The sequence below is a fragment of the Amphiura filiformis genome, chromosome 4, assembly GCF_039555335.1.
Source record: "Amphiura filiformis chromosome 4, Afil_fr2py, whole genome shotgun sequence".
Lineage (NCBI taxonomy): Eukaryota > Metazoa > Echinodermata > Ophiuroidea > Amphilepidida > Amphiuridae > Amphiura > Amphiura filiformis.
The window spans coordinates 57,055,880-57,068,881 of NC_092631.1; the positions used below are offsets into that span (position 1 = coordinate 57,055,880).

The 13,002-nt window shown below is 36.5% G+C and overlaps 1 protein-coding gene across 1 annotated transcript in view; it reads left to right on the plus strand.

Annotated features, from left to right (window-relative positions):
• The window catches only part of LOC140150276 (uncharacterized), a 154,797-nt gene extending 144,037 nt beyond the window's left edge, over positions 1-10,760 (plus strand). The window contains 4 exon segments of the mRNA XM_072172281.1: positions 1,209-2,125; positions 2,127-3,118; positions 3,121-3,870; positions 6,039-10,760. Of these exon segments, the coding sequence (XP_072028382.1) occupies positions 1,209-2,125; positions 2,127-3,118; positions 3,121-3,870; positions 6,039-6,302 (2,923 nt within the window). The 3' untranslated portion in view covers positions 6,303-10,760.
• Positions 10,761-13,002: the final 2,242 nt, after the last annotated feature.

Sequence of the window (13,002 nt, forward strand, 5' to 3'; positions counted from 1 at the left end):
GAGGAATGTCCTTTATAATTCTGTCTCAGCCGTGTGATACTTTGCTCCACGGTTGAGGGATGGTTGCTCTGCCCTCACCCAGATTCCCTCTTTCACGCCACGCTCAAACCAACGCTGCTCACGATCTAAAATTCGGACATCCTTGGTATCAAAATGGTGTCCGCTGGCTTTCAGATGTAAAAAGACCGCTGAGTCGTTTCCACTTAAGCTGGCTATGCGATGTTGTAACATGCGATTATGAAGAGGCTGGGTGGTTTCTCCTATGTAAGAGTCTTAACAGGCTTGCATCACAACCCAGCTGAAGACTGAAGGTTTCAGCCGCAACGTCGGTTCGTCCGTCAAAAACAGGTATGTCTGGTTGACCAAATTTAAATTAAATCTTAATTTCAACATACCCAGATGAATGAGAGGTTACGACATTTTGAAGCAGCTCAATCTCATTCATATGTGTTTGGTGATGATTCCTTACATTGTTCTATTGGCTTGAATGTAGAACTAAAATTGGTTCCTTTTGGACTTGCATTATATCATGTGTGTTGGTTATGAAACTTGTGTTGTTTAATAATGAGGACTCTGACAGTAAATATCCAAGCTATGCAAACAGAAACCGATACTTCAAAAAAATTCATACTATTGTTCGATCAGTGTTTCAATTTTCTCCGCAATGTCTTCATTATTTAAAACAACGCAAACTCTAGAGGAATATTTGAGATTGTCCATTTTCCTTTGTGATATGTAGTGAATCCTTCTCTAAACTTCCAGTTTTATTAATTTGTTGTTACATGTTGGGCATGTGACTACTGTTCTTTTCTTCCAGTAGTTATGGATTAATTTGTGTGAATTCTTAAGTCGCAAGACCTTGGCACGGTTACTATGTTTTAAAAAAAAAAAAATTACTCTCAAACTATAAATATTTGATTGTCATGAGTATTTAAAAGCATGTGTGTAGTTCGTTGTGTCAATGTGAAGACTTTTAAACCGAGGGACTAAATAATTGAGTTTGGTAGGTGGATGTTACATCATTTTGGAAACAATTATGGGCGCATGCATTTAAAGTTAACTCGGATCAGTAAGTATTACTTACTAAGTATATGCAGGCAAATTCTTGCTAAACTGGTTATATGGTGAGTCCTGGACCACATTGGTCTTTCCCGTGCGATTTGCAACTCGTAAATTTTAACACATGATTTGTATATTTAATACACTAGATCCAAGAGTCACTCCGATGTGTATGGCAAGAAGAAACCACTACCGTCATCGGTGAAACAAACCAACAGTGTCCGCGAGCTGTCGAGACCAATAAAGCACGACGTGGCGTCAGCAACAGTGCCGCCATCCAAAGCAACGTCGTCATCAGTACAGATTCTTACGACAGAGAGAACGCCATTCCAATCAGGAGACTCGCTACGGGAAGTGAAGATCCACTCAAGGAGTGCGGAGGTTCTAACTCAGTCGCCTAAACATCGTGTATTTCCTGTAGTCAGTGGTAGCAAAGATTTAGACAATAGATCTGTAGGATCTGGTCCTTCAAGTGTGACGTCTTCGGATGGATCGCGAACTCCTTTAATGAGTGATGTATCCGAAACGTCATCTGCTGGATCAACGCCACGCGGATCGCCTAAAAAGGTTATGAAGCACCCGTCATATACTACGTACGGTGGTTATGATGCACAGGGTATGTTGAAAGAAACTAAGAAAAATGGTAATGGTGGAACTGATGTTAAAAGTGATCGAGAAAGTTTTAAACAAAAATTGGAAGCACTTAATGGTAGCCATGTGGATACGACGAAAAGGAGATTTGAACTTGCGCAAAAACGTGCCAGTGTTCCATTATCCCATAGTCTTCAGTCAAGTAGGGAACAATCGCCTAGTCATAGCATAGACAGCGATTCTAGTGATAGAGGTAGACATACCGATTCGGAACTGTCAACGAGATCACCTGGCAAGGACATGGATATGCAAGCCATGTTCAATTCGCTCAGACAGAGCAAGGGTAGCGGTAAAGCTACTATTGTAACTCTATCAGGTAGTGCAAGTAACTGGTCACCTCCAAAAGCTGGTGGTCAACGCATACCGCAAGATGGACAAGCTGTAAGACATACAATGCCTCCTGGGGATTCTTTACCCTAAACAGGTCAGTGAAGCATCCAAACGGGGCATGGAACCTATACCATTGATGCGTACTCCGTCAGGGCGGCCATTTAGTGCTCCCGTTAATCCGAAGCAATTAGCTGCTTACCAAGATGAACATTTGTCTATTCTGCCAGGACAGTTACCAATTACTAAAAGCAGAATGCAAGAACAGGTATACCACCAACAAATGTCTGTGTCGCCTATTCATCGCATGGTGACTACAACGACGACAACGACGGCACCGTCCCCATCTCAATCTCCAAACAAAAAGCAAAAAGACTCGCCTCGATCATCGCGACTTAGTTTCTTTTCTTCTGATAAACATGACAAGGATAAACATGGTAAACACGATAAAGAGAAACATGATAAGCACGATAAAGTTAAACATGATAAACGTGCTAAATCTTCCGCGAAAGCACAGCCAACTCAGGGTGGAACAAATAACAATAACAATCAAGCGACGCAACAACTATTAACACAAGAGCAAGAACTTGAGCTACAGCGCCAAGAACTGAAAAAAAAACGGCAACCTCTGATGCAAGATTTGGAGCAAAGGTTGCAGCAGAGGCGTGTAATAGTGGAAAATCACCAGGCACAGGAGGAACTAGAAAAACGACATCTACAGTTGCATCAACAGCAGCAAAGTGTTATGCAGCAAAATACCCCACCTGGCTTTAAAACCACTACTACAACAACAAAGAAAGAAACAACAATCAGAGAAACAAAAGTGGCTGTCGTGATACCCACTGATCCCATACCAACACAAACTCAATCCCAACCTCAAAGGCAAATGCCACCAGATATTCAACCCCAAAGGCAAATGCCAACACAAACTCAATCCCAACCACAGAGGCAAATGCCAACGCAAACTCAGCCCCACCCACAAAGGCAAATGCCGGCACAGACTCATCCACATCCACAAAGGCAAATGCCGGCACAGACTCAGCCACATCCGCAAAGACAAATGCCGGGACAGACTCAGCCACATCCGCAAAGGCAAATGCCAGGACAGGCTCAGCCACATCCGCAAAGGCAAATGCCGGCACAGACTCAGCCACATCCACAAAGGCAAATGCCAGGACAGGCTCAGCCACATCCACAGAGGCAAATGCCAGCACAGACTCAGTCCCACCCACAAAGGCAAATGCCGGCACAAACTCAACCCCACCCACAGAGGCAAATGCCTACACAGTCTCAGCCACATCCACAGAGACAAATGCCTACACAGTCTCAGCCACATCCACAGAGGCAAATGCCTACACAGCAGCAAAAACAACCTCCAGCTGTTCATCAAAAACCCGTTGTGCAAAACGACCTTTGTCGCAATCAGGAGGCGTTGTGAAGAAACAACAGCCACCAGTACCTCCAGCTAAACCACCCAGACAAGGTACCGCAACCAGTGCCTCTAGTAGTCAACCAAGTCAAACGCTTTCACAATCTCACAAACCTCCTGTCAAATCATCACCATGGAGTGTGTCTCCTAGCGTACCTCTGCCACAACATCAACAGCGTCAATCCAAACCTGGGACTTACAAAACCAATACTCTTGGCTCCAATTCCTCCGGAAGTAAGAATTCATCTGCAGCATCTACACCTTCGCCAGAAAGTGAGAAGAAAGACGGAGCTCGGGAGAAACCACTTGACCGGGCCGTGAAAGAAAGAATGATTCCTACCAATGGTGATTCGAAGGACAGTAAAGACGAGAAGAGGGCGCCTAAAATTACATTTGATGAAATGGTGAGTAGTAGTTTGTCAAACTTATGTGGGTTTTCAATAGAAAATCGCTGAATCTGTCGTATCTTTTTACAGTTAGTTGAGACCAGAGAGAATGCATACTCGAAGAGTGACTTTTCAGTAAACCTATGATACTTTAACATACTAAACTGTGCATTACCTTTAGTCAGCAAAGAAGCACGTCGTTTCCCTAACCTTTACATTACCCATTGCTAATATAAAGTAATAATGGATTAGTTGATCTGATGAGTATCAAATAATCATGAACGTGTCATATAACGCCATACTAGTATGTTTACTGCACGTTATTTTGTGTATGAAGTCTCTTTACATCAGCGATTTTCTATAGATAACTCGTGATTCTGGATATTGTGACACTATACTACTAGTGCTATGGATATTCAGTATCCAAGTACACTATCTTTGTTAACAAATAGAAGAGTGAAAGTACACAGAAGAAGAGCTCAACATTTAATTATTTTCTTCATGTTTTTAATCTTTTTGCACTTCATTGAGAAAAATGAGAATGTACCAAACTTCAATACATAAACCTTTGTTCTACCAAGGCATTTTTGGTTGCAAACCTTGCCAAGGTACAGTCTCCTCTATCCAGCGATACCAAAATAAGTACCAACATTCCCCATGTAATGTTGCTATGATGTCATACTATAAATGCAAAATTGGGAAATCCCAGTTATGTTCAAAGCATGTAGGCTAATAATTTTTGGTTTAAAAATCGTAAAAATATGGCGATGTTTACCAGATTTTTGGCTAACTTTGATCGACCCCGCTACCGCTGTGTAAGGTGGTAGGTCGAAATATTTTTCGCTAAAATAAGCACCAAGTGATAGACTTGCTTTAAATTATGAGCCCAAGTAGTTTTAAGGTTTGTTTTTTTGGGGTGGGGGGGGTACAGGGACTACAATTCCTTTCTATATGGTAGGATGAAGGTTAATGTTAAAGAAACGAGCCACCATCTACATATGTTATTACTATCGTTGCATTCTAGATTTAGTACTATCAATTTATTTAAAGTTAATCCAACTGAAGTTTGAACAATCGTTTTGTTCAGTTCAAACGGTACACAGCTGTTTATACACTTTAATTAAGCAAGATTGTTTTATGTGTGTGACACCGCTACAGACTCCGATCATTCGACGTAGAATATTTGATGTAACATATCTACGTTATTTAATCTATTCCCATTCTATTTCCAGTAATGTTTAATTTCTAACGAATGTTTGATGACATGAAATCGATAATATGTTATTTAGAATAAATATATTATCGATTTTACGTCATCAAACGTTCGTAAGAATTTAAACATTACTGGAAATAGAATGGAAATTGGTTAAATAACGTAGATTCGTTACATCGAATATTCTACATCCACTTAAAAGTCTGCAGGGTCCTTCAAAGAACATTTTGTTAACTTAACTTGTCTTAACTTATAATAATTCATACCTGTCCTGTAACTAATATTACTTTTACTATTAATTTATATTTAATATTACCTTAACTAATAAACTAGTATTTAATGAATGTAAAAGCAAAATGAAATCTCTCCAGTTTTTAAAAGCATGAGAAGAGTAGATTCGTGATAATTATATGTTTCTTCTATTTAAAAAAAAAAAAGCAAACTGTCTAAATCATCTGGCTTTTTAACAAACAGTATAAAATACTATTGCATGAAACATTACCCTGCCAACATACAATAATTTTAGTCACCACTAGCATACACAATAATAAACTGTATAAAATACTATTGCATGTAATATTATTATTAACCGGTCAACATAATGATAATTGTAGTCTCCACTATAGCATAAACAATAATTTCCCCTATACTCACTATACACCAATTACTGTATTAAATGCTGACTCATTATTAACCAATAATTGTTTCTTTTTCTCTTTTGTCTTTTCTCTTCTGCACTATTATTCACCTCTTTTAACTTCACTCATTTCATCTTATTTCACCTTGTTTTCCTCATTTTCATCTTTCGTTTTTATCACCGAACAGTAATTTTCTTTCATGCATAGCAACCGGCTGAAATACCCTTCTTATTTTACCACTGAAATATGATTTTACATTCTATCTTTCCTACCTTTGAATTTCCATCTTTTTTGTTTGTTTGTTTGCACTATTCCTTCACTTATTAAATATTCAGTTCCCAGCAACCTTTGCGCCAACTTTGACGGCGAAGTTTGTTCGTCCTAGACCAATTCGACGTCGCCCGCCCTCTAGATGGCATCGAAGGAAGCTGCTGCAGACGACTCTACATACGTCGATTTACGACAGTCCACGAATGAGAAGAGCGCTTGCTGCGCAACCGAATTTCGATACAACCGACCCTGTGATTGGATCAGATAATAAGTGTGATAGTGAAAGATTGGTAAAACGGCTATGTGTTAGCCACGAAACTGAAGTTTGACCCTGATTTGACCTGTTTTATTATGATGATGGTAAAGTGACAATGAATATTTGTGAGGTGAATGTATGTCAATAATGTAGGCCTGTGTAAAAATGTAATTTTCCCCCGTAAACATGGTAAACGTGATAAAACTTGTAGTCTAGGTGTCGCCAAATTTGTAACCAGATTGTTTATTTCAGTTAAGTCATTGAATTACTTCAAATCTAAACATACAGATTTCCATGCTACATTATATTGCATGTGAATGATAAAAGCCATTTAAAGGAGTATTTTTGATCTTGACATCCTCATTTAAAGACATTTCTTGGTAGCTATCCCCGAAAAAACTTATTCCCAAAATTTCAGTTGCTTCCGATTTTGCGTTTGCGAGTTATGCATGATTATTGGCCAATGTGTTGTAATCTCGTTCTCTTAACCAAAACGTAAAACAAATTTGACGATATTTTTGCTAAACTAATTAATCTGAATTTTTTGTACATAAACATTATGTAGCCAGAGGTTCCTAGTGGTATAAAAATCTCAACTTGTTTTGAGAAAAGTGGGGATGAGGCTGTGGATCACGAAATGCTCTTTAAATGTTTTTTGTTTCAATATGTCACTGTTTATTTTGTATTAAAGAAGGAAGAAGTAGGAATTTAACACAAGATAAATAGGGTTCTTCGTGGAATACATCAGAAGGATGAACAGGATTATGATTCAAAAACCTACATGAAGAAATTTACTTTTAATAATCCCACCGGAAGGTTCAAATCTATGACAAGAGGGTGCTGCTTAGTAAAATGGAGTATCAACACGCCCTCTTTGTTTATTAGGGAATCAGTTGGACTTTGTTTTCAGTTAGAGGGCGCATGTACGTTTCTGTCGAAATTTGCACTAGGGTACTATCATAAGAAAAAACAAACCTTTTTCCCTTGAAAGTGATCAACTTCACGCAACCACTCGACTGGATTGATACCAATTCGGCAATTCATTTATAAAAACATAAAAAACCTTTCTGAACCGTGCATGTAATGGGAAAACAAAATTGGCACTTGGTCATAAATGATTAACTTAAGGAAATTTGTATTTGTACAGTGAATGCAATTATGCGAGAAATGTATTAAATGTGTATTATGTGTATGAAGTACCTATATGGAATGACCCTAGTCTAATTGAGAGGGACTTTAAGAAGGGAGCAGTGCATTGTATTCGGAAGCGTGTAGAATTTTGCAAAACGCAGATTAATGGTTGAAATACTTATGTATATTTTTGTTTGAACAGTATTATGTGAAATAGGTAAATCGATGAATGTATCGACTGCTCAGTGCCAGAAGTGGGTAAGTGCAATAGCTGCCATGTGTAGCTACCATGTAGATTATTACAATCTATTGTGTGTAAATTGCCAAATGTTCACAGAGCAGCTATTGCATGTATACCCACTTCTGGCACTGAGCAATCGGTACCTGTACAGAAATGCTATGACTCTGATGCAAAGAAAAAATATTCTGCCAAGTTTGAGACGTGTGATTTGATCTTGACCCGAGGTATTGTAAAGAAGTAAATTTAGTTCATTAAATACATGTATAAAATATATAGGAAAGGAAGGCAAATGATTTTCTTGTTTTTGATATAAAGTTTATTTCTACCCAAACGTATTCAATATCCCATGTTATTCCTTCATAGAACTATACGGCTGTAGATGCCTTACAGAAATTGACGATTTTGTCGTCTCCGACAAGGAAATGTGGAAACACCCGTAATTTAAACAGTTGTCCTGATGAACACATTTAAAAAAGATGTTTAGGTGACCTAAAGTCTTTTAAACTGTTTAAAACATTTCGTGTTTAACCAGTGAACTGAACAACTCGGTTGTTTAGTTCCGTTCCCCCGACAACTGCTGAAACTTTTACTGTTTAAATCACTTTGTTCCGTTAGTATTTTGGTTCAGAAGTAGAAAGACTGGGAAGAATATTTGGCATTTAGTCTCAGAACAGTTCAATTATTCAGTATTTACATGTGCAATGGTCTTACGACACATTATTGTATTGGTTGACCTATTTGAGTAATAATCAGCATAGGTATTGGGGAAACTGAAGCTGCTTTTGGCCATAGTTGTAACCCATGGTTCTAACGTACCTAGTGTGTGCACGTACATACATGTATTCTTCAATTCAATTGGTACACCTCGTTTGTATAAAACCTTTCAATGTTATGTTCTACAATGTATTTGTATGAATTTTGATATATGTAAATCCCCAAGCAAAACAAAAAATGAAATAACATAGTGTTCTGTAATTAGTTTGAAGTATTTGCGATGATAAATATGATGGAAGGACTGTTAATATTAATACAAATTGCACCCATTTTATTTTGTAGGTAATTATATCGGCTAACATGTGAAGTATTTACTATAGATGGTTTACTAATAAGGAATGTAATTGTTTTATACAAGGTTACTTAACAAAGGCGCTATCAGTGGTTCACTAATTGATATTTTTTAAGATAGGGGTGTGCTAACATACCCAAAGTGATGAGACTGAATATTTTAGTCGATGGTTTTGGTTGAGGATCACATATAATTGAATTGACCTTACCTGTTTATCAACACTGCCGTTTTTGTGTTAATATTGAAAAAAATGCACCCAGCAACATTCATTTTATATACTTATCCGGCACTTCTAATCCCATTCCCAAAAACTTTATATACCGTAAAGATTCGCCTAATGGCGCATATTGGCTCCTTTGACATAATTGGAATTTTAGGTACAAACTAAAAGTGCCCTCTCGTAAAAATACCACCAGCAATTAGGTACACGGACCTTTAATTCTTGTTGGGAGGAGGGAGCTCTCTATTTGGATGTGAAATTTATTCTGACTCAGGAGCCCACGTGCGCCATTAGGCGAAACTTTACGGTATTTACTCCTTAGCTGATATCACTGATAGTGTGCCTTTAGATATAGATATGACAGTTTGAACATGGACTAAATTACAAGTCAACAACCTCGATAAGTGAGCATGAACCGTATCATAATTTGTTTTAGTTGGTCTGACGTGAGTGGTATAGTAAAATTAAGTTCAATTTTTCTATTATTTCACTAAAAAAGTATAAGATATGCTTAATTCAATGGTTGAGTGAACAAGTTCAAAGTCTGTCGAAGGAGCAGTGATCAAGTGTCATGGCTGCTGCCTTGTCTCATCACTCATGGTTTCAAACAATATTCAGTGATTATATTCTGATTATATTCTTATTTCTTTCATACTAATTTGTCTATTGTGTGTAATTGTATGGAGGTATTAACTAAATTTGGTAGAGAAAAATGGAATATTGTACTTGTTAGAAAGACATGGGATAATCAATGCTCCAGAGCACTTCTTCCAACTTCTTGCTTCTGTGATACGTGAGACGGATCAAGTCAGGTTGGTAAATAATTATATAAATTAGATACATGCTGTTGTAAAATTTTGGTCATATTTAATACGGGTGTAACAGCCTACAAAAGTAAATTGTGTCCATTTTCTGAACAGGAGCAAATGAAGACCCTGATGATGTAATTTTAATATTGATTTATGGGAACAATTTTTTAAAGACATTTTTAAATACATTAATGGTCTCCTTGAATATATAAAGGGGAGATATACGTTGAACAGTTATATAATTTTTGATTCGTTTAGCGAATGAAAAATGCGGGAAAAAAAGATGTTTGTCGGGTAAATGGAAAATGCGATACGTGGAATATAATTGTAAACTCACCCTTGATTGATCTACAGAATATGATTATATTAATTGTGTGCACTGTTGATAATTAATGTTTAATTTGACAGATTCATCAAGTCATCACAAGTCTCATTAACTCAGCGTGGGTTACAATTCTTGTAATCAAGTCATTGCGCAATAACCTTAAGAATCACGAAAATAGGCTCTATATACTAAGATGTGATAGTTTTATTTTGGATTGAAACGTGCTTTTCACGTGTGCTATAAAACACTATAGCTTGAGTCAAGCTCGGTCAAGTAAGACTAGTTTGTGTACATTTGCTGTGTTGTGTGCATGCCACATAATGTCAAATTGTGAATAACTTTATTATTCAAGACATTATTGGGATCCAGTGCATTGGAAATATTTTACCAAAATTGTTTATATCGCCATTTACAGGCCTATAAACCGACATTAACCTCAGCAACAATGTCAACTTCTATTTATAAGCTTCATTGGCATAAATTTATTATTTTTCATAACTTGAAAAAAACAAATGCTATCGTATCGATACTTTAATCGATTAATCGATAGCAGATCAAGGTTTGTAAGTAATCAATACATTGTAAATTTAGTGGCGATTGATTTATTTATTGCAATATGTACACCATGACCTAATAATTATTTATATGAGCATAACATAAATAGGTAGATTGGTGTATTTTGTAAAGTATAACAAATAAAACTGTTGTTTCTTTGACAGAACAACAGATTATAAAGAAATATGTTGCCTCTTGTCTTATTGCCTTATGAACACAATTTAAAATTGAAATTTAGGAAAAGTAAATGATGTACTGTGGCTTTTGTATATATCAAAATTTCCATTGACTTGCCAAAGTTCAGATGCAAAACGCGAGAAAGGGTGTCCTTACAAATGCATTTTTGCCAGTACAACTAGATTTCAATGTTTACATTCTTATATGAAAACCAAACCCTAGATTGGAGCTGTTCACACCAGAAGTTTCACAAGTTCCATTCAAGGAGAAATTTTTAGAGCATTTTTCTCGAAATAGGTATACACAATTATTTAATATCCCATCGAAAACATCAGCATACATAAAACAGGGAGCAAGTTCCGTTTGTAAAAAAAAAAAAAAAAAAAAGAAAGAAAAAAAAACACCCCAGAAAATCGACACATTTTGTCCCTGTATCCTAACATATTACCTAAATACAAGCAATAAAGCTAATGGCGACCGCCTAAGGCGAGGTGAAAGTTTAAATAACGAAAAATGAAATTATAAATACATTTGCACGAAGCTGCCAAAATATCGCTTTCAATTTGAAAAAGTTACGATGAAAATTCTTTTCCTGATTTCTTGTCATTTTAATAACCCGATGTGTATATAACCCATTCACAAATTCATTAGTTTCTTACGACAATTACGTGGGTCGAATACTTAATCGGGCAATAAGATTATGAAAACTCGGTGATAAGAATTTTCTTGATTGTTAACTATGCTAACGTTTCTTGATATATTTAATAGTTAGGCCTATGTTATTGTACATGGTTTTCTCAAGGTAACCTAGATATAGTGTGATGGCAATACATTAAATTTTGTGTTCGAGAATCAGATGGATAGATTCAATTATAAACTCAGAGATCTGGTAATATGTTGAATGTTTGCTTTAGGGAAGAGTAATGGAAGAGATCATGGACCTTTTCCCGACTTCATTATTTCTGAAGTGCAAGTCCAAAGTACATAATAAGACTACATTTTTTGAAAGGAAATGGGTCGAGGAATCCTATGGTAACGTCAAATTTACACAAAAATGTTCAGTTTTTGGAAACATGGTTTAAAATGTGTGTTTTATATGGCTTTTCATAATTCGTAAACATCTCAAATTGGCCAAATATTTGATTTATTTATTGCACTTTATCACTGGTATATACAATAATTATAATATAACATCAAAATATATTGCACATGAATATTCAAAAGTGTACATGTACCCCAAGAGCATAAGGATCAAAACTCTCCTGTCAAAAATGTCACATGCGATCCGACGACATGATATCCGAACATCTTGTCCGATGAGAGTTTGATTATTTTAAGATGAATATTCAGTATCTGCAGTCGATTCAGTTTGCAAGGTTATGGCTGATTTACTCTTGTTATTTCATTTCCAAAAAAAAAAAGAAGAGAAATCTTAAAAGGAACCCTTAGTCTATACCGGTGTTGAGGTGGTGATGCTTGTGGTATGGTTGACTTGGCATAGTTTTGGTATGTTGGTTCGTTTTTCTAACTGATTCTCGAAAGCAATATATTTGATGTATTTTGTTTCAATATTACCATCAACTGAACGGCACAACCATGGGAACGAATATGGCTCCTGTTCATGCCACACTGTTACTGAGTTATTTTAAGCAAACCATGTACAATAACATAAGTATTACAAGTGTAATAACAAGAGACATTGGCTTAGTGACTTAGAATGACTACTTTACTGTTTTGAACGAAACAGTCGGGATATTAATTCATTCATTCCCATACTAGAGTCTTGGTGTATCTGCCGACTGCCGTGCTATCACAGTTATGTAACTATTGTTTTAAAAATGAAGGAAATGATCTTGACATGTTAGTTTATTTATTTTTAAGTTTTCAAAGAAACCAAACGTCAATCAAAGTAAGTAATCGTTAATAGGATAGGTTCCATTGTCCTACCATATTTTCAATGGACGTCCAGTTTGATACCAGTAAGAAGCTTTTGTTTGAAAAGGACCCATCAAGACCATAGCTTGAGGCAACAGAATCGGTTACCACAATGGTCCAGTTCATGTAAAGCAAAATATTTGCAATCAGCCTTTGTCAAATTTATACTATCCAGTCAATATGGGCCGTTTAGGCTCAAAGCTAAACTATTATGATATCTTGGTATAGGTTATCATGGTAATGATGGACGGGATGATGGACAGGGGGGGTATTATTTTATCATAATCCCAGAGTGCATTATTGTTTCAGTATTA